The sequence below is a fragment of the Corella eumyota genome, chromosome 3, assembly GCF_963082875.1.
Source record: "Corella eumyota chromosome 3, kaCorEumy4.1, whole genome shotgun sequence".
Taxonomy (NCBI): Eukaryota; Metazoa; Chordata; class Ascidiacea; order Phlebobranchia; family Corellidae; genus Corella; species Corella eumyota.
This window is the reverse complement of record NC_137492.1, coordinates 7230804-7253557: the sequence shown is the minus strand read 5'-3', so window position 1 is coordinate 7253557 and position 22754 is coordinate 7230804. Positions and strand designations below refer to the sequence as shown.

General features: G+C 30.8%; 2 protein-coding genes across 2 annotated transcripts in view; one reads left to right on the top strand and one right to left on the bottom strand.

Annotated features, from left to right (window-relative positions):
- Positions 1-590: 590 nt before the first annotated feature.
- Positions 591-22754, bottom strand: part of LOC145745905 (reelin-like) — a 32364-nt gene continuing 10200 nt past the window's right edge. Inside the window, exons 24-67 of the mRNA XM_082564086.1 lie at positions 22581-22741; positions 22239-22379; positions 21276-21428; positions 20655-20935; positions 19962-20143; positions 19376-19583; positions 19032-19161; positions 18822-18936; positions 18114-18323; positions 17505-17660; positions 16938-17037; positions 16569-16724; positions 16081-16178; positions 15650-15814; positions 15214-15375; positions 14893-15052; positions 14681-14783; positions 13940-14172; positions 13104-13342; positions 12763-12922; positions 12243-12545; positions 11953-12170; positions 11445-11606; positions 11220-11367; positions 10764-10950; positions 10189-10382; positions 9432-9566; positions 9289-9350; positions 9019-9182; positions 5779-5993; positions 5403-5598; positions 4998-5173; positions 4516-4622; positions 4269-4412; positions 3633-3746; positions 3254-3438; positions 2997-3076; positions 2684-2851; positions 2394-2551; positions 2116-2262; positions 1645-1768; positions 1392-1587; positions 1170-1258; positions 591-986 (exon numbers count right to left, since the gene is read on the bottom strand). Of these exons, the coding sequence (XP_082420212.1) occupies positions 839-986; positions 1170-1258; positions 1392-1587; positions 1645-1768; positions 2116-2262; positions 2394-2551; positions 2684-2851; positions 2997-3076; positions 3254-3438; positions 3633-3746; positions 4269-4412; positions 4516-4622; positions 4998-5173; positions 5403-5598; positions 5779-5993; positions 9019-9182; positions 9289-9350; positions 9432-9566; positions 10189-10382; positions 10764-10950; positions 11220-11367; positions 11445-11606; positions 11953-12170; positions 12243-12545; positions 12763-12922; positions 13104-13342; positions 13940-14172; positions 14681-14783; positions 14893-15052; positions 15214-15375; positions 15650-15814; positions 16081-16178; positions 16569-16724; positions 16938-17037; positions 17505-17660; positions 18114-18323; positions 18822-18936; positions 19032-19161; positions 19376-19583; positions 19962-20143; positions 20655-20935; positions 21276-21428; positions 22239-22379; positions 22581-22741 (7133 nt within the window). The 3' untranslated portion in view covers positions 591-838. The remainder of the gene's footprint in view (positions 987-1169; positions 1259-1391; positions 1588-1644; positions 1769-2115; positions 2263-2393; positions 2552-2683; positions 2852-2996; positions 3077-3253; positions 3439-3632; positions 3747-4268; positions 4413-4515; positions 4623-4997; positions 5174-5402; positions 5599-5778; positions 5994-9018; positions 9183-9288; positions 9351-9431; positions 9567-10188; positions 10383-10763; positions 10951-11219; positions 11368-11444; positions 11607-11952; positions 12171-12242; positions 12546-12762; positions 12923-13103; positions 13343-13939; positions 14173-14680; positions 14784-14892; positions 15053-15213; positions 15376-15649; positions 15815-16080; positions 16179-16568; positions 16725-16937; positions 17038-17504; positions 17661-18113; positions 18324-18821; positions 18937-19031; positions 19162-19375; positions 19584-19961; positions 20144-20654; positions 20936-21275; positions 21429-22238; positions 22380-22580; positions 22742-22754) is intronic.
- On the top strand, positions 6433-8232 carry LOC145744894 (very long chain fatty acid elongase 7-like). Its single transcript, XM_082562860.1, has 6 exons — positions 6433-6493; positions 6660-6844; positions 6958-7038; positions 7348-7519; positions 7795-7922; positions 8050-8232. The coding sequence occupies exons 1-6, from the start codon at positions 6445-6447 to the stop codon at positions 8230-8232; spliced, it is 798 nt and encodes a 265-aa protein (XP_082418986.1). The 5' UTR covers positions 6433-6444.

The window sequence follows — 22754 nt, the reverse complement described above, 5'->3', positions numbered from 1 at the left end:
ACGAACATAAATATCTGTTGCCATTTAATTTATTTACATTTCTAAAGCTTGCGTCTGTCTCACTATCAGACTATCAACTATAAAAGTTTAATTTATATTCTTTAAAAAAATAAACAATTTACGTAAATACGTATTTAACCGAACTTAGCCTATTGTTTAACTAATCGATTACAAGTTCTAGAAATATTATCCTTAAAACAAATAAACCACTCACAAAGTACAAGTGCTAACCACATTGACAACTCCATGTCAACAAAACAAAAATTTAAACCGCATTATTTTCCACCACAATAGGAATCTTTGTAGTTTAAACTTTTTCTCTTTATTTTGTCATTCAAGCTTGGTCCGTCCTCGCTTCACTGCGCCTAGTTTGACTGAAGATAATTTATGAAGGGTCTTTTGTTTATCCTCTTTATTATAAAACATGTTTTGTTTTAGTCCATTTTACAGACGGTTTATTGGTGTTAAAAGAGTTTCAATTAAGATATGTTTCCAAAAAATAGTATTTTATAAACAGATTTAAAAAATCAGAAAAGTCTAAAATAAAAAGGTTGTTTTAACCAAATTACGTAAATATTAATGTGTTTAATTTAAAGAATAATTTACGAATTACCTAAATCACATAAATTTTTATTCTTAGGCTCCTTCAAATAATAAAGTATATAATTGGTGTTTAAAAAATAAACAATTGAAGAAACTAAAATAAAGATCAAAAAGTAATTGGTTTAATATATTATTTCACTAATAAAAAACATATCGCACAACAATAGACTATTACTTTTAATAGTATGATCATAATAGTAAAAAGGCAATATTGTATTTGTAAAAAGAGATAAAATTATGGAGGTGCTGGTAATCTATTGATGTCTCCAGTTCGTTGATTATTTACACCATCTCTCATTTGTTCTGGTAATTCTATTATCTTTCTAGATGTCAGTAATGGTGGAGGAGCATTAAAATTATGAAGATGCCTCTTTTCTTGGGTTCTAAAAAAGTGATTTTTTAAAATATTTTAAGAATTCATCTACAAACTCATAGTTTTTAGTAAAAATTATACCACAACTTTCAACTAACACTTTTTTTACCCTTATTAATATTAAGCTTTGAAGCTTTAAAAACTACCCTATTTTTAGTTCAATAAAAACATTTTACCAATAATAAAAACTTACGCAATTAGTTCAATGTTATCGAGAGCCCATTGATCATCAGAACCATGGTAAGGTTGCCACCATCTTAAAGCAGTGTGGTCTGTTTTCATCTAATTCAACAAAAAAACATTTTATTAAAATAACAATAGGCGCAAAAATGATTAAAGTCGTTTTTTTCAAATCAAGGACAAATAAATACAAAACAAGGGCATTAAGAATAACAACATAAATTTAAAAACCAACTTTATTATTAAAAGTCACTGAAATCCTTCTTGCTCTTGAGTAATAAGCAGGTCTATGAACCTTCAATACATGCCATGTAATTCCATTATCGGTTGTGTATTCAAGTAGGACTGATGCTTGATCAGGTGACGTCATGTTCACCTGACATGACCTATGACCTGGGGAAGCCCCGATTTGAATGACATATTGGACTTCACTAGAATAAAAAATAACATAAAAAATGTATTTTTCTGTTGAAAAATTTACCACTTACTCAAAACTTTTCATCTCCATCTCAACAGTTTGTAACACCCTTTCTCCACATCTATGAAAATAAACACTTCTTCCATGCCCATGGGGTCTTAAACCCCCACATCCCCCATGGGTTACACCCCCACCTGATTAATAAAAATATAAGTACTTTTAAAATTTGAGTGATTATTAAATTTACCCTTTTTTTTAATAAATAAATATTTTTTATATAGAAAGGATAACTTTACGACGGCTAACAGTCGTCGCCCAAACACAGTCTTTGGTTGCCCTTGACAGTCCGGGCTAAATTTGACTAGAGTTTAATGGTTTATAATGCTTTACCTAATGATGCAACATGAAAGCAAACCTAGGATTCTATGTAGCAAATCAAGTGTACATCATGCCACTGGTAAAAACAACCACTACATCATGCCACTGGTAAAAACATCCTTTATTTATACAATAAAAATAAATAATTTCACCCTTACATTACCTTTTAATAATGCCCATTTTTTATATGGATTAGCCCCTTGTTCCAATGCCCTACTAACCATGAGAGCTACAAATGGACCTGGATGCTCAAAATTCTCTTTAAAATCTCTCATGTAGTTAGGATGAATGGGATGTACGCAGTCATAACCTAAACGTATAAATGATGTCAGATTTTAAAAGTTATTTAAACAGCAAAAATCCCTTATGAAAAAAGGTTAAAAACATTGTATTTGATAATAAAGCAATAGCTTAATAGTTGGGTAACTTAAAATTTTTTACCTTTATACCCTGGGTCACAAACACATTTTAACCCTAAAGTACACCTTCCATGGCCACCACAATACCTGGGGCAACTTTCACCCACATATATCTCGTCTAGAGCCCAGGAGTCATGCGCAGGGGCTCCCCCTACTTGATACCAGCGGAATTGGGCATTACTGCAACAGAAAAAATTCACAATAATTAAACAAATTTAAAATATTTTTATTTATTTAAATGGTACAAAAAAAATAAAACAATAAAAACAAAATAACACACACAATTTTATTTAAAAATTCTATTTATTTTACCTTGACTCAATACGATCGAGTATAATAGTAACACGTGACCAAGTGTGGGAACTAGATAAAGTGTACACAGACGGTCTGTGATGTAATGAATGAGAACAATGGGAAGAGTAGGAGGAATAGGTGGATGTTGTGGAGCAATCTCCAAGCACCAACTTCCAAGATTTGTCTCTAAAATAAAAAAAAATTAGCCAAAATGTTTTTTTCCAAAAAAATTACACAACAATTTTTTTTTCGGATTTGCATGAACATACTATCATTATTTGTAATTATACATTGAAATCTTTTAAATACACAATTAAAAAATAAAACTAACGCTGGGTTGTTTCTGTATTCCAGCCTTACTCCATACTTATTCGAACACTCGTGGACTTCATTACCACAACCAACTCTTATCTGTACAAAAAATATATTGTTTTAAATAAAAAGTAAAATTTTAAATTAGGTTTAAATTATATTTTATAGTTCTCTAAGGTCGTGAAGTCGACCTTTCCACATGAAGAATAAAAAAATTAAAAAAAAACTTTTAAAAAATTAACCCCAGACTGGAATCGAACCCCACAATTTCCTCACCTTAAATTGAATCATAAAACCATTTGAAACAATAAGTTGTCGAGTGGTTAAACTTTGTTGAATTGACTGCTCGTTTCCAGCCAACCAAACCATAATTGGTGCTTCTGTGATGTCATAACTACAAACGTCAGTTTCAATAATTCCATTCGGATGAAAGTCAAACTGCATCAAGTAAGTCGAAGATGCTAAATAAATAAAAATTAATGTGCAAAAAAGGTTAAAATTATTGAACTTATTTAAAAACAATTAAAATCTATATTTTGCGGAAAAAGCATGCCATTTACGGTTTCCAATTATATAAAAACACAAATTAATTGAAAATCCCTTTTTTACCTTCCCATAACAACTGCCTATCTAAACTGTTAAAATTTCAACTTACGATGTTCTGAGGTAGAAAAGTTGCCTATTAGAGTTGGTGGGTTAACAACATTACCTCCAACATAAACATTATCTAAAGCCCAACCTGCTCTATTATATCCCATAGTTGCAAGGCCTAGATTAAAAGATTAGTTTAGTATAAAAAAGTTTTTTTTTTAATTTACTGTTAATACGAAAAGTCGACTTTATGGGATAAAAATAGATAAACTTTTGTTAACCCAAGCCAGTCTCGAGTTGTTTTGGCAGTTTAAAAACATTATTTATTATAACTGCACATTAACTAGATAACGATTGATTTTTAGCAAGATTATAACATCTTATTTAAGGCCAATACAGCATGGGATTATACTCGAGACCTCATGTAGTAAAGCCACTTTTACCATTACACCATGCTACGGGTATTACATAAAAAAGTTAATAACCATGTCTTTACACCATAAAACCATGTGTCAAATTAAATAACCATGTCTTTACACCATAAAACCATGTGTCAAATTAAATAACCATGTCTTTACACCATAAAACCATGTGTCAAATTAAATAACCATGTCTTTACACCATAAAACCATGTGTCAAATAAATATGTTTTCAACAATAAAATCGTTTTTTTTACTTTTATTATATTTTATTTTTTTACCTGATTTAGGTTCAATGGAATAAGGTTGCCACCATCTTAGTCTTGTTGAGTTTGTTTGAGATCTAAATGGTAGTTTAATATAATCGTGTTTGGATCTGTTGTAAGAAAGATAATCCAGCTCATGCAACATATTCCATGTTATTCCTGCAAAAAAGAAATAAAATTTACTAAACATTACTTTTCAAAATAAAAAAAATTCTTTAAAAATGTAAGAAAATTTTTAAAAACTAAATTTAATAACAAATACCCCCGTCAGTAGAATATTGTAAAATAATTCCTTCACTTCTATGTTTTGGAGCCAAACATTTAGTTGAGGTAGGGTCATGACCGATAGCAGCATAATATTGGACATATCTGTTCATAACATTACAATAATCTTTAGTTTCAAAAAAATTTTTATATACTAACATTTAGTCAAAAAACATTAACACCTATATAAAATGTAGCTTATTGAACAACTGGCAGCATAGTGTGGTAGTCAGAAGACTTTCTACATAACATGAGGTCGAGGGTTCGATCCCCACTGCTCTCATGCTGTAACACACCGTGAGTAAGCTCTCGCTAAGCAAGCTTTTAATCAGCAGCTTAATCATTGTTTATTTTTTAAATTTCCCATTAATCAAAATTAGTTAAGGATTATTATGTTAATTAAAATGCACACTGAAAGACAGGCATTTTCCCAATATTGTTAAAAGAAACATAGTAAAAATATAAAAATTTTGTCATTACCTTGCATCTTGTAAATCTAAGTCACTAGTTTCAAGCTGTCTTGAAGCAACTCCATCAAACTTTGCTGTCAACCCATCTATAAGTCTTCCACATTGAACATTCAATTTTTCTCCATCCGTTATCTTCCATTGTTTTGGGTATTGATTTCCAATATTAAACGTGGCTTTAAGATAATTCTTCAACAAAAATAAATATTTAAAATTAGACTTAAAATAACTAAATATGTTTTTTTATGGAGTTTGATTTATAGGGTTTAAATGTCAAATATAGTTTTTACTTACATTAAATTCTTGATTTAAAACAGTTTATTTATTGTTGGGGGTTATACTAATGGTCCAGAGTTCGATTCCCTGTACAAGCATGTTTATATAAAGAAGGGTAAATGTATATCAGCTATAAAAATACCCTAAGAGATTTTTCAAGGTAGCAGTTAGGTAGAGAATAGCCAGCATCACATCTACAAGTTGGTTTTGAGTCGTTTTCATTTTTAACACAGACCCCATGTCCTAAACAAGCATCAGGACAAGCTGGGCCAATGTATAAACTGTCCAGCGCCCATTTCACGTCTGAGTTGTATTGCTGAAAACGAAATCTCACTGCCCTATAAAAATAACAGTATAAGTTTAATTTAAATGTGTTCATTTTAATTGTTTAATGCGTTTAATGTATATAAAAAAATGCTGATAAAAACCGCCATAGATATAACCTTTTTTTAGAACATTTAATTAGGTGGTATTTTCCAAAAACTACACTTTAAAAAATAGCGCAACAACACACATACCGTCCATGTAAATGGGCCGGCAGCCAAATCGTTCTTCGGCGCCAATCCGGAGTGATAAATGCCGCGGAAGGCTGCGTCATTTCCGACCCAAAACAGTCGGGATCGGAAGGTATGCATTGTGGTACAACATATTTCCAACTATCTCCAAAATCGGTTGAATATTGAAGGTGAACTGGCTGGTGCGGTTTTTGTACATCTTCGCATAACACTACGATCTGTTAAAGTTTGGTATATCATGGATTACAACTGCTTGATGATTAAGTCGATTATAGCGCCTTTCTCAAGGGCGCTATAGCATAAGAGCATTGGGGATCGAACCCCGTACCTCATGCAGTAAAACCAAGTGTTCCTATCACTACACCAAGAGGCAACAGTTAATTTTGTTGTAAAGATAATTGAAAGAGAGGCACGCGCTATTTCTTTAGATAATAATAAAATTTAACCCTGTTAACAATATTAAATATTAATTATAATATTACGTTTTATAAGCAAAATGGATGTTCACATAAACGGTAGAAAGGAAGCGTATTTAATTTATTATTACATAAATAGCTATTTTTGTTTGTGCGTATTTCCTAATAAAAACAACACACCTCGGAAATAAATAGGCAATTATAAATTATTTTCTGTTAAACGCCACAGCAACAGTTTTAGGTCTTAGCAAAGATGGAATTTTTAGTTAACCTTCATCAAAAATATGTGCACGATCTTGCAGGTGGTTTAATATAAGTCTTAAATTTAAAGCTTTATTATAAAAAAGACTTTAGTAGATCAATTAAATTGTTGAACTAGTTTATATATATTTGAGCAAATTTGTATCTTGTTACCTAATTACTGGAGAGTAACTTAAATTTATTTAAGTTTTTTTACTAATTTTATAGATCCACGATCCGCCGACCTTTGGTTGGTTGACCTTTGGTGCCCACTCGGGATTATTATTTTTTACATTTATTTTTGCTGGAACGCTAAAAGTTTAACTAGTAGGTTACCTGCTATTTCAATGAGACCTCTCATTGTTGCCTACAACTTAATGATGACTATCATCTCTGCTTACATATTTTTGGAGGTACTATAAGTTCTTTTGATAATGTGCATATTAATCTTAATCTATGTCTTTTACTTTGAATACCATTTACTGACTTTCTCACGAATGAATTACAATACTAATTTTTTGTTTAGTGTGTAACAGTTGCACTAAATGCAGTCACTGACATTTGGTGCTGGCAAGTTGACTGGGGAAATTCGCCGTGGGCAATAAGGGTAACAGTTTTTAGTAGTTTATGCTTAATTTACCTGCAGCGTGGTGTAGTGGGTTCAATCCCCACTGATCTCATGCTGTTGCGTCCTTAAGTAAGGCGCTTAAAACGGTAGCACTTAATCAGCAGTATAATTATCGGGCAATTATAATGTATAATATCCCAAACTGCCACAGGCAACTCGAGACTGGATCGGAGTAATTAATGTTACTCTATGTTATGTTTAAGTCGCGCATTCGACTTTCAGACATCGAGGATAAAACTATAAAAAAAATGTAAAACTTTGAATTTGTCACTGTAAAACCTCCTTCAGACATTCAACGTGTTCTGTTTATACTACATGTCTAAATACATAGAACTAGTCGAGGCACTTATGTTTGCCTTGCGAAAAAAATACAGTCAGATTTCGTTTCTTCACGTTTATCATCATGTGAGCATGATTATGCTTTGTTGGCTTGTAACAAAATATTCTGGTGGAGGCCAAGGTATATAGCTTATTTTAACTTAAACTATTCTGAAGAAACTTTTTGATAACGTATCTAACATATTTTTCTTTATTTGTAAGTCATCTAAAGATATGCTAACGCTAGTTTAACATTTTTCTTCTAAAACCTTTTACACTATTTTTTAAGACAAATTTTTACACTTTTAAACAAAAACTAGGTTGAAAAATCGGTAAAAAACACAATTTTAAACGAGTCATTTTTATAGATATAGGTGTTTAAGTTTTTGTTTTATTCTTTCTTTTGTTTTATTAAAGCGGTATTATTTGTGGCGTTCAACTCGTTTGTACACTGGGCAATGTATACTTATTATGGGCTTAGTGCGCTGGGGCCTTACATGCAAAAATACCTTTGGTGGAAAAAGTACATTACTACACTGCAGTTGGTAAATAAAATACTAAATTTTGGGCATTAAGTCCATGTACTATAGGCTACCACTGGTTTGTATTATACATGTTAGATTTTTAATATTTTTTTGTTTATGATACTGATTTAATTTTACACTTTCACAGAGTCAATTTATGACAATGTGTATACACACAAGCATTAGCCAAGCCAAGGGATGTAGCTATTCACCTGCAGTTACTATATTTGCCAGTTTAATCTGTTTTGCGCTATTTTTCTCGTTCGGGAAGTTCTACGTGAAAAATTATTTGGGCAACAGTAAACAAAAACCAGTTGTAAAAAATGATTAAAATTTGTTTATTTATATATTTAATATGCTTTATATAAACTTATTTACGCCTTTTAAGTCTTGTATTATTCTATTTAGTAATTATATATGCACTAGGTCGTAAGTTTAGCAATATTTAACCTTATTTTATAAGCGAATTTTGAATACCGATTAAATAGTTTGAAATATTATTTTTTAACTTAGTACATATACTTCACTTTATTATATTGTTTAAATGTAAATCTATGGTTTAAACGTGTAGCATGCTTATAATAGAACTAAACCAGCCTTAACAACTCCTATTTTATTTTCACCCAAAAATGTTAATTTTGAAAACCACTCTTTACCGAAAGTTAGTTCGAATTTTTTTTCGGAATTTAAAAAAAAAAAAAAAAATATCCCATTGTCAGTAACATGTCGTTTTTAGGCATATAGTAGCAAAGCAAAATACTTGAAGGATATATGTTGATATACTAAACCGGCAGCATGGTGATCACTTAGCTTCACTACATGAGGTCATGGGTTAGATCCCCACTGCTTTCATTCTGTAGCACTCTTAAGTAAGGCCCTATAAACAGTATGTACTTCTGCTGAGCCAATACTTAATCAGCAGCTTTATTATCGTGGAATTATAATTTATAATATCCCAAACTGACAAGGGCAACTCAAGACTGTGTCGGGGTAACTGATGTTCCTCTATGTTAAGGTCTTAAAGTTGACCTTCCCACAACGAGGATAAATAAATATAAAAAATGTATACTAAATATTATTATATTTTACGTAGAATATTAAAAAATTATTTACTTACCGAATATTGAACGATGAAATCCTCTTTGGGCACAAAATCTTTCGTTCCAACAAAAACATCCAAACCTGACGTCACACCCCCGATAATAACGTCATCGCGCCCACAAAAACTGGCCGGGCTCGTGTTGTCGTAAAATTGCCACATGTCCTTATCGTCGCGGTCCACTGCGATAATAACATAATAATTTAAGTTTTGTTTATGACGTCATAACTTTAGTGACGTAAGCATTCTTATTATATCCTTAAAAATTGATAAAAAAAATATTCTTACGATATAATCCAGCAGCTCTTTGTTGAGGTTGGTCCATAACAAAAACATCACTTAACAATTTTCTTAAAAAAAATAATTTAACAACATATTAACAAAAAAAATTTAAATTAAAATAAAAGATATTTTAAACAAAAAAAAATTACTCGTTTTTCTCTCCACCAATGACAAGATGATCTATTGCCCAATCAGAAGGCTTTATTTCGTCATGCATGGATTGCCACCATCGAAACTGAATTCCATTTTTTTTGGCCGAGTCAGGAAGCAAAATATTCACAAATCTAAAAATATATTTAAAAAATATTTTAGTTTCAAAACTTTAAATTTATTTTAAAGGTCATTATTAACTTGGACTTTTCTTAATAATATATGATTTTAAATATATATTGAGCTTTACCAAATTAGAAAACAATTTGTTTAAAAAATTCTTTTCAAGAAATTCTAAACATTACAACTAATATGCTGGATAGCTAAAAGTGTGAGATATCAGTCTTGACATTAAAATACTGGACCAATCTAAAGTTTTTTGGTTTGAACCTGCCAATGTCATACTGTTTGCTATTAATCCCAGCATTTACAGATAGCTACCAATATCACAATAAAAAAAAACAACAACGTGGTCAGAACACTTGGCTTTACTACATGAGGTTCTGGGTTCGATTCCCACTGCTCTTGGCGCCATTAACAGTATGAACTCCTGCTGAGCCACCACTTAATCAGCAGCATAACTATACTGGGCAATTGTAATCTATAATATCCCAAACTGTCAAAGGCAACTCAAAAATGGGTTGAGGAAACTAATGTTACTCTATGTTTAGGTCTTGAAATGGACCTTTCCACATCGAGAATAAGTAAATAATAAAAAATTCCTTTTCTTAATAAAAAAAAAATTAAGAAAATTACCCTGATTTTTCATTGTAATCTTCAAAATAAAGTTCGACTAAAATATCCCATGTTATCCCATTGTTGCGCGTAAAATCAATTGTGACAAGTCCCTTGTGATTGGATGTTGCATCACAATTAAAGCGAAATAAAAATTGAACGAAATCTGATTTGGTCGTATTTAAATGACGAGTAATTAACATTCGAGAACAAGACTAAAAAAAGTTTTAATTTTATTATATGTATTTATTGTTTATGCAGAAAGATCGACTTTTTGACCTAAACATAGAATAACATCAGCTACCCCAACTCAGCCTCGAGTCGACTTTGACAGTTTGGGATATTATAGATTATAACTGCCTGATAATTAAGCTGCTGATTAAGTGCGGGCTCAGCAGGAGTTCATACCGTTTATAGCACCTTATTCAAGAGCACTTCAGCATAAGACCAGTTAAAATTAAACTCAGGACCTCATTAGGTGAAGCGAAGTTTTCTGACCGCTATACCACGCTGCCGTCAAATTATAACGTTTTTTAAATAATTATTTTTTTTCAAGAAAAAATTTTTTAAAGTACAAAAATTTTAACATTTTTTACCTGGTTAAAATGTAGAGCAGTCTTATAACCCATATCTTCACAAACATTGTCAACACTTGCTCCAATTATGAAATCATAATTTTCGCTTGTCATAAGTTCATTGTAACTTGTAAATACATCTTTTATTTCTTCAGGAAATTTTAGAGTTGGGTTTTGGCAATATTCCCCAGTCCACAGAGAATCACATCTTGTTTAAATTTAAAAAAATTAAATTTTAGAAATGTTTGATTATTTGTTTTTTATTTTTAAAATTTTAAAATTAATAATTTTTTACAACAAAATGTCACTAACTTTCCCAAAATATCTTAATAAATTCTCGTAATAAATACAAAAAAAATTTTTTTTAAATATATTTTTAAATAACTCAAAATTATGCTAAAAATTTATAATTAAAAACTTTAAAAAAATTTTTAATTAAAAATTTAAAAAAATAAAATAAAAAAATTAAAAACTTACTGACAAACACCATCAACACATAAACCCTGACCATTACAAGCCGCCCTGCATTCCTTTCCAACATAGACATCATCTATTGTCCACAAGTGGGAGCTATTTCCATCCGGCATGCGCCATCGAAATCTAGTATGAGATGACCAAGTAGCCCCTTAAAAATTTTAAACATTAATAATTTTGTCGAAAATACAAAATTTATTTTCAATAAATTAATATGTACAATCTTACTTGGTAATGGTACAACCACTCTGTTGATAATGTATTTAAACTGATCCGAGATGAACACGGATGGTGACTGATTTGTGACACAGTCAAGGTCGTTGGTGGAACAACGGGGTTGAACCAATTGCCATGTTTTACCAATGTCAGTCGAAAACTCCAAGTAAAGCTCTAAAAAAATTTAATAAATGTCAACCCAAATTCAATGCTGGTTTTGTTATGGTTAAAATACTTAACTTCACCACATAAGATCACAAGTTCAATACCCACTGTTTCTAAGGCTAAGCATTTTGACTAAAGCATTACAAACAGTATAAACTTCTACCGAGTCAAAAAAAACACAGGCAGGTTAACTAACAACCAAAAAAAAAAATATCAAAAACTTTTAAGGGTAAATTAAAACTAGGTGGGAAAGCAAGTGTTCCCCTGCGTTAAGTCCATGAAGTCGTCCTTCCCACATTAAGGATAAAGATCTAGAAACAAAATACAGCACTAAATAAACAAAACTGTAAATTACCATGACAATCAGATGAAATGTCAATTCCACAATCAGCATTCAAGTTAAACTGAATATAAGACCCAGGGCTTACTTTTACCCCATTTGTGGCAGCAAACCTTTTGTTGCAATCTCTCTCGGGGTTCAGCCCAATAGTTAAACATGGCCCTGACGCGCAACAGTGGCCACGTCTACTGATCCATGACGAGGGCAAAGCCAGCCAAGTTCGTCGGTCGTGACTTTTAAAAAAATAAGTGTTTACTATTTAAATTATTCAAAACTTTATAAACATAAATCACAATAATTTTTACTTTGAAAAATTATCCTGAATTTTGGGTAAATCGCCACCAATCACAATATGGTCAATTGCCCAATTAACCATATTCCAACTATCCAGCATATCAGTTGGTTGCCACCATCTGAATCTGGTTGCATTGCTTCGTGATTGTTCAGGAAACGTCACAGCATAATGGTGCAGTTGGTCTTTTTCTTTAAATTGAAAAGTCTGTATGAGAAACCATGAAAGACCACCATCAGTTGATGATTGGAAATAAATTGGTAAAAAATGACCACTTGTGGGGGCAGGTTTTTGTCGCAAATAAAACTCAATAAACCTGGAATATAAAAATATTGCATCCATTTATACCAAATATTCAAACCATAATTGCAATTTATTGAGCCATTTTAACCAATTATTCAGATTATATATACCATTTTTGAACCACTTTAACCAGTTACATAAATCATAACTTTGATTTAATAAACCCCATTTCAATAATTTAGACCATAACTACCCTTTATTAAACCAATTTTAACCAATATTTAACCAACGTTGATTCTCTGGTGTCCAAATCATTTGTAACCAACATTCGTCTACCAGATTGGTTCATGAAATAACTTTGTTGTGAAAACACCAAATATTTGGTCTTACAATAGTTAGTTAATTGTACAATAAAACCACCAGCAATGTGAGACCACTCAACAGGTATTTCTGCAACAAATAACCATTTAAATTAAAAAATAAATTTCACATTTGCTATTTTATAAAAAAATTAAATTTAAAAAATCACAAAAAATTACCATCTAAATAAAATTACCATTTTAAAAAATTACCACCTTAAAAAAATTACCATCTTAAAAACATTACTATCTTAAAAAAATTACTATCTTACCAGAAAATGTTTCTTTGAAAAAATCTGAATTAGATCCAGCAGCCACATCACAGCACGTTTCACCAAAAAATCCTAAATCACAAACGCAAGTCTGGTTCACACAATAACCATGCCCGTTGCACATTTGCTCGCAACCAGGTCCTATATAAACATCATCAATTGCCCAAGGTGGGACTCCATTTAGTGAGAGTTGGTCCAAATAGTGACCTTGGTACCACCTGAAACGAATTGATTCTGAGCTGCGAAATAAAAAAAATTCAATATTCTAGGTTTTAATATCACTGTCACCAAAAAATAAAAAAATTAGATTTTCTAATTTTTGTTGTAGTAACAAAGTCTTGGATAAATTTAGGTTTACTGTGTTTTTGGCTTAAGATTATTTTCTATTTAACTAAAGAACCCCTACTGAGCTTTTAAAAAAAAGCACTTGGCTTTAATACATGAAGTTCTGAGTTGGTTCCCTACTGTCAATGTTGTTGCGCACTTAAGTGAGGCACTATAAACAATATAAACTCCTGTTAAGCCAATACTCAATCAGCAGTTTATAATAACCGAGTAATTATAATCTATAATATCCCAAACTGCCAAAATCAACTTAAGACTGGGTCAGGGTAACAGATGTTACTCTATGTTTAGGTCAGGAAATCAACCTTCCCACATTAGGAATAAACAAATATAAAAAAGAGTTTTACTTAAAGACAATATTAGATAGCTTAAGAAAAAGTTAAACCCAGAAACTAAAGTTTAAAAAAAGCAACCATTTTATCCACTTTAAAACAATATTTTTTATTTTGTTTATCATAAAATTATTATTTTTTTTTTTTATTTAAACTTACTTGCAAATATGTTTGTTATTACTTAATGGTATCACAACCCTTTTCCAACCTTCAAACGATCCCGGATAATAAATAGACGCCGGGTGGAGCTCTTCAGAGCAACCCTGTGACTTAAGATCGTAACCATAGCAATGTTGTTCAACTAGTGACCATGTGACTCCGTCGTTCAATGAGAATTGAAGTTTAACGTTGTTGTCAGCTGACGGTTGCTCAAGTAAACAACCAAATCTAATCTAAAAAACAAAAATTTTAATATAAGTTGGCATTTTTATCAGTTAGACTCCTCTATTTATAGCCTATTTAAAAAATATTTATTTTATTAAAAACTAGGTCTATTGAAAATACCTCAAAAATGTGCAGGGCAAATTAAAGATATAAACACAAGTAAATTGACTGTGTCAATCAATTGTGGCAATCGTTTATTGTGAAGCATTTGTAAAGTTTAAAATGTGTCTTAAAATACATTACAGATATAGAAAAACATTAACATTTTGATTTCAAAAATTCCTCACACAAAAAAGTAAAAATTTAACTGAAATTTCATTTTACTAATATTTATAGAATTCTGGGTAAATCAAAATAAAGTTTTTTATTACCTGTACTGTTTTTTAAGACTCATTTTAATTCCCTAATTTAAATTTCAGACATATTAAATTGATTGTGTTAATATATACTTTGGTGCAGAAAAAATACTGAGAAACCTAATTTTATTAAAAAAATGACTGCCTTTTGTTAACTTACCTTAAACTGAATGACATAGTTTTCATTAGTGATGCACATGTCTTTACTTATAAGTGAATGTTCTCCTATAGTTTGATGAAAACCCATGGCCAAGTTTTTGTTTCTAAAACAAAAAAATGTCAGTGGTTAGGACACTCAGATTCTCAACAAAAGATCTTGGATTCAATTTCCACTGCTTTCATGAAGTAAAAATTACCTTAAAATTGAACTACCTTTTTATTCCTAGAGTACAAAACTCTTCCACTTCCCCTCCAGGATAAAACCTCCATGATCCCGCATCCAATCCCGAATTGAAATCATCACTGAGGATAAAGTCCTCACAGCTCGAGGTTTTACCTCCGATGTAAAGATCATCAATTGACCACATGGTTTCTGAAAAAAAAAAATTTTTAGATTATTTCCATAAAAAATTATAAATTAAAAAAAAGTTTCAAATTAGTATTATTTAAAATAATTGTTTTTTTAAGCAAATTAAATTAAAAAAACTAACAAAAAGAATTTAAAAGGACAATTTTTTTTCTGAGTCTTATTACCTAATTTACTAGCTGGAGACCATATTCGAAAAACAACCGAATTATCTTGGTTCTCATTGGTTAATTTAACATGAATAAATGACATCAGTGGACCAATCAAAGTTCTCAATGTTGACCATGTAATTCCATTGTTAACACTTGACTGCACAAGAACAGGACTTCCTTCAAATAAAAAAAATTCAGTATTTTTTTAAAGATTATTTTTTATATATATTTATCCTCGATGTGGAAAGATCGACTTAACGACCTATACATAGAGTATTATTCGTTATCTTGATCCAGATTCAGATTGCCCTCAGCATAAGTTTATACCATTTATAACACCTTACTAAAGGGGGCTGCAGCATAACAGCACTAGGGATCAAACCTCGGACCTCAAGTAGTAAAGGCAAGTGTTCTGCTCTAATTTCCTTTAAAAAAAAATTGGTAAAAAAACCTGGGTCGGATAAATCTTGTTTAAATTCGAATTGAAGATATCGTGCAACTGTTGTGTTAAGAGGTCTGGTTTGTAACATTGTCACTCCAGTTCGTGTAAACTCTAAATTTTCTTTCTCTGTCATGGTCTTATTCGAAGTATGTGCCCCCACAACCAAACTGTATTCTAAAACATAAAAGGTTATGTTTAATTAAACTAGTAGCATGACCCGATGTTAAAAAATACTTTGCATGACTACACAAGGTTTAGGGTTCGATTCCCGCTTTTCGATGTTATTGTTTTATTAATAAAACTACCAAAAAATAGTTGCTAAAAGCATTGGCTCGTATTTTATTAGAACTCATTACCTATATAAAAAATTTAAAATTCAGAAATTAAAGTTAACTGAAAAATACTTTGCCAACCGTAAATAAAAGTTGTTTTGTTCTTACCATTATCACTCCAAGGTGAATTAAAATCATCCTTGAGGAAAGTTGGTAAATTTTCGCTCGGTTGACAATGGGGCATTGTATTAAACCCAGCATCACATCTTTAAAATTATTTATCAAATTTAAAAGAATACATAGAACCCCTAACTAAAGTATATAAATTGTAAAACTGCTTTTTATAACAATACATCCATAATTTATGGGCAGCATGGTGTAGTGGTCAAAACACTGGCTTTACTGCATGAGGTCCCAAGTTTAATCCTCACTGCTCTCGTGCTGTAGCGCCTTTGGGTAAGGTGCTATAAACAAAATAATCTCCTGCTAAGCCAACACTCAATCATCAGATTCATTATATGGCAAATATAACTTTTAACATTCCAAACTGCCATAAGCAACTCGAGACTGGGTTGGTGTAAATAATATTACTCTATGTTTAGGTTGTGAAGTTGACCTTTCCACATCGAGGATAAACAAATATAAAAAAGTGTTACCTGCATGAATCTATACCGCCATCTACTGGCGACTCACAATACCCAAATCCACCACACATCCAAGTGCAACCATTACCAAGGTATATGTTGTCAATTGACCACGGTATTAGTGAAAAAGTTAGAAGTTGGATCCATCTAAATCTTACTTGCGTGCCACTAAAATTTTTAAATTAGTTTGTTTCTTGTTAATTTAAATAATATTAAATATAAGTTTGATTTTATTGTACATTAACATAATCATATACTTCTTAAATTTAATCCAGTTTAAGTACACACAAATTTTTAATTTTTGCAATATAATTTTTGGAATTATTGAATAATAAATAAAAATATAACAATTTACATACAAAAACTTTAAAATATTTATACCTTATATCTTTGGGTAAATTAACAGTATGTCTGGTCCATTCCTGATTTAATTCACTTTTATAACTAGAACCTAATCCATATTCACAACCATAATTTACATCTTGAATAAATAAATACAAAAATTAAAAAAAATTACAACTAAAAGTAAGAAAAGGTTTTATTATTACTATAATGTAAGTCATATAAGATAGAATCTTTTACAATTATATACCATCTATAAGATTTAAAATATAAATATTAACAGCAAGGTGTAGAAGTTATAATACTTGGTTTTACTACATGAGGTTCTAGGTTTGATCCACATTGCTCCCGTGCTGTAGCGCTGTTATGTAAGGTGCCTGCTGAGCCAACAGTTGACCAGCAGCTTAATTATCGAGAAAATATGATTTATAATATCCTAATCTGCCAAAGGCAACTTGAGGCTGGTTCAGGGTAACAAATGTTACTCTATGTTTAGGTGATAAAGTCTACTCTCCCAGATCGGAAATAAATAAATGTTAAAAAGACGACTAATTTAAGGTAGCAAGCAACGTATACTTAAATTAATTTGAATTTTATTTTTGTTACCGGGTAAGCATTGTGGTATAACAGTGTTCCAGTTAGTTCCTAGATCATTCGAATATTCCAAATTTACAACAGAGTTTCCACAACCAAATATCAAATCAAATTGAAGAAATGAACCAGATAGTAAAAAGTAATCCCAAGTCTCGGCAAATATTACCACTTTTAAAAAATAAAATAAATTGTAAAAGAGTTAACTTTACAACATAATATATCATAACTTTTTATACCCCACCCAAGTCTCAAGTTGCCTTTGCCAATTTTAAAATACCATTGTTAACATTCCTTAATTTGTATTAAATGTTATGAACCCTGTGTAATTTAAGGTTCCCGAATTAACATAATATCTTTCCGATTTCACCAATTTTTTTAATAAATTTTAAAATTTTAAAAGTAATAATTTAAATACTCTAACCCTATATATACCCAAAATTCAACTCTATAATCAAATTTTTTTTTAAATTCGAATTATTATTATTTATGATTGGAATAGTCAATACATATTGATTGTCCTTGTTACTTTTTTAATAACACATCTTGTATCTTAACATTTAAAAAAAAAATTTTTTAACCAATATACAAAAACAAACACTTTAAAAAATTTTTTTTTTTTACCTTGGTTGCCATCGAACAAAAGCGAAGAATCGCTCATGTGGTCACTACACCCCGAATAATTAGTCACACGTCCTCCATTTATTTTATACCAAGGTGAATTTAAATCTCCATCAATTAATGCGGGATTTAAGTTGTCATAAAACCCATTCTCGAATAAGTCTGGTCTTCCTATTATGATGTCATCAATTGCCCATTGTGCTCGGTGATCGCCTAAACAATATTAGTTTTTAAAGTTTTTTATTCTCGACACGATAAGATCAACTATACAACCTTATCAGTAACCCTGACCAAGTTTCAAGTTGCCTTTGGCAGTTTGGGATATATTATAGAATTTAATTTTCCGCTAATTATAAGCTGCTGATCAAGTGTTGACTCAAAAAAGTTTATAGCGCCTTACTCAAGGGCGCTACAAGATAAGAGCAGTGTGGATTGAACCAAGACCCCATGTAGTAAAGCCAAGTTTTCTGAACATTACACTTCACTGCCGGTTTATTTTTAATATCAAAAAAATATCAACTTATCAAATTAAAACTTTATAAACATGTCAAAAATAATAAACCCATCTTAAAATAGGGCTTATTTTATGTAAGGGTATTTTTTAGGATTACTAACTACTATATAGGGGTAGTTGAAATATGTGTATAAGTTGTAAAAAGTCTTTACCAAAATAAAAAAAAAGACTTTACCAAAATTGTTAAAAGTTGTTACCTTGTAGTTGTAAAGGTTGCCACCATCTAAACACAGTGGACTTAGTTTTAGCTTTATAAGGGATTGGAAGTCGTATGGGAAGCTCAGTGTCGTAATCCAAATCAAATTTAAACTCCTGATTAAAAAAAAATATTTTTAAAAAACTATAGAAAAAAATTTAAATACCTTTTAAATCATTTTATAAAAAATATTATTTTTCTATTAATTTACTTTTATAAGAAGCCATGTTACTCCGTTATTGTTAGAATATTGCAAAATAATTCCCTCGTCTCTACCAGTAGGTGACAGACAAGAACTAGAATGATCGCTACTTCCAATTCGTAAATGAAACTGAATTAATCTAAAATTTCCCAAAAAATATTAACTTTATGTACAAAAAAGTTGATTTTAAACTAATGTATAAAAAAGAAGAATCAAAACGTAGAATATTAGAATAAACTTAATAAACTGATAACTGCACGCTTGACTTAACAAGTTATACAAAAAAATGCTTTTTAAAGAGTGAAATATAAAAAATAAATTATTAACTTTTAAATTTTAAAAACAATAAAAACCTTATGTTTGTGGTGTCTAAACTTTTAGTTTGTACTTTTCTTGTTCCCTGACCCCCAAAATACATTGAGTCACCCACATTTAAAATCCCACACCCTTGACCTCTTCTACCCCCTAGTGGTCGAATAAAGTTGTCTGTGTCAGAGATAAAATGATCCCGAAATCCGGCAATATTAGGGTGAATTGGTGAACATGATTCTTCAAGATTCTCTTAAATTTAAAAATATTTTTGTTACAAATTAAAACATCAAAAAACAAAAAAAATAAGTACATGAGGTCATGGGTTTGATCTCCACAGCTCTCATAATATAGTGCCACTTTAAGTAAGGCTTCAAAAACAGTAAGAACTCCCGCTATGCCAATACTTAACTAGCAGCTTAATTATTGTGCAATTACAACCTATGATATCCCAAACTACCAAAGGCTTAAGATTGGATAAGGGATGTTACTCTATGTTTAGGTGGCTAAGTTGACCTTCCAACTGAGGATAAATAAATATATAAAAAATTAGATCATATTTCAAATTTAATATTTTTTTTATCATCCAAGCATTTTACATAAAATAAAATAATAATTAAATTTAAATACCAATATATCCTTTATCACATAAACAATTTGGTTCCTTTTTTTCACTTGAACTCATACACAGTCCATGGCCCAAACAATACTGAGAGCAACTTGAACCAATGTGAATATTAGCGATGGCCCAATCTGGTATACTTTCATTTGCAGTTTTGTGTATAGATTGAAACCAACGAAATCTGACAGACCTAAAATTAAGTTCAAATTAAATATATAATTTTAACAGATAATTAATAACATTGTTTATATAACCCCTTTTTAAATAAAAGAAAATATAGCTTTAAAAAATAAAAAGATATAAAAAAAAATTATTAAATTAGTAACAATATCATATTTATTTTTGGCTATTTTTTTATTTATTTATCCTTAATTTAGGAAAGTAAACTCTATGACCTTAGCGTAAAATAACATCAATTACCCCTAACCAGTCTTAAGTTGGCTTTGGCAGTTTAGAATAGTATAGATTAATAATTACCTGATAATTAAGAATTGGCTTAGCAGGAGTTTATACCGTTTATTATGCCTTACTTAAAAATGCTACAGCATAAAAAAAATAAGGATCAAACTCAGGACCTTATGTAGCAAGGCCAAGTGTTCCGACCACCATACCATGTTAGTTGGTATAAGTAAGTTTTTATAAATAACACTATCAAGATAAAAAAAAAATAAATAAAATTTTAATTCAATTTTTTTACTTACTCAGCAACCACATTTTGTGCAAGTGGAGCAACAACTGTGGTCCACTGATTATAATCCCCCTTATAATAAACCGAAGCCTCATGGAGCTCTCTAGTGGCCCCAGTGCACAGATGTGAAGTCAAATCTCGAGAAGTGTGTATTGTCGTGTCATCTTTTTTTAGAAATCGACCACTAGGGTAACAAGCATGTTGTACAAGGTCCCAAGTATAACCAGAGTCATGACTGAATTGTAATTGAACTGGGTTACCGTAGGAAAAGTTTTGAGAGCAAGCAATGTTGATCTAAAAATAAAATAAATTCTAAAAATTTTTGGTTCAGAAAAAATTAATATTTTTTTACTTAGAATTAACTGATGGCATGGTACTGTGATCAAAACACAGGGTTTCACTACAGAAGGTCCTGGGTTTGATTTCCACTGCTTTTATGCCACAGCAACCTTGAGTAAGGTGCAATAGTGAATATCAATTCCTACTAACCGAAAACCCAATCGAAAAGTATAGTAACAAGCAATTATATTTAATAATTTTATAAATACAAAAATAAAAAATTTTCTCTTTTATTAATTGTTGTTATACTTTTTTTATTAAAATTTATATTAAACCAATTTTTTTAATATGTTACCTGAAATTGTATTATGTTGCCCTCATATAAATCCATATCATAAGTTGATGCAAACCTATCTCCCCTCAACTTATTAAAAACATAAGAATTTTCTTTGGGATTGCAAAAGTCTTCAGGTTGGCCTTTGTTAGAGAAGGATATAAAATAAGAGTCCTGTAAAAAAAATGAATATATAAAAAACCTGATGTTTTTTACACAGGGTACGAATTAACGTTTAAAAAACGAATCGCTAAAAATAAGGGCGCAGTTTTAAAGCAATAGTTAGGTCCAAGTCATAATCTTCGTTTTTTGATAACACTTGATGCGCTGCGCGGTATTTTCAAAATGTATTGGTAAACAATCGTTAGTTATTTATGTTATGTATTTAAAAAATTGCGCAACTACTAAACTAAACAAACTGCGAGAGTGAAAAATACGCATTGTGAGATCATGGAAAGTTTTTGTTCTTAAATGCCCTGTAGTAACCTACATTTACGCAGGTTAATATTGGTGTAATTATAAATGTGTGAAACCGGTAAAAATAAATCGAAAATTATACACGAAAGTTTTATTATCGCTTGAACTTATTTGATTGATTCGCTAATTCTAGTATATTTGTGAAAAATGATTCGCTAATTTTAAAAAACGATTCCCTTTTAGCGAATAGCAACCCGTTATTTTGTTCCCTGTTATATATATTGATTTTTTCTTGATGTGGGAAAAATAAATAAACAACCTGAACATAGAGTAACATCGATTACTCCGACCCAGTTTCGAGTTACCTATGGCAGTTTGGATTATAATTGCCCACAATTACGCTGTTTATTCAGTGTTGGCTAAGCAGAAGTTTATACCGTTTTAGCTATTTACTTAAAGGCTCTACAGCATAAGAGCAGTGGGGATTGAACTCAAGACCTAACATAGTAAAACCAATGGTTTTAAACACTACACCACATTGTTAAAACTTCACAAGTTCTATCTTACCTCTTGTTTACTTGATTTAAGTTGATTATCGTTCAATAAACTGTCAGGGGGTATAACTTCGGTTTCAAACCCTGGGTCATCAGATTGCATTCTCTCACCTACTATGACATCATCAATTGACCAATTGTCTTTATCCTTGCCCTGCCAAAAATTGTTTGTTTTAAAAATATTATTGACCCTGTAAAATTTTCAGAAAATTAACCTGGGTTTAGCAGTAGTAATGAATTTAAGGTTTCAACAACTTGTAAGCATTGGGAATCAAGCCTAGAACCTCATGTAATAATGACCAGTCATTTACCCACTAAGCTGTGTTACCAAACTTGAAGTTATCAAAAACATTACCTTGTTATCAGGTTGCCACCATCTGAACCTTGTATGTTGTGTTCTAGCTTCACCAGGAAGCTCCAAGTGAACAAAAGTTGAGGTAGGATAATCACTGTAGTATAACTCCTGTATTAACCACCATGTCACACCCCCATCTACTGAGTATTGAAGAAGTACACCTGTACAACAACA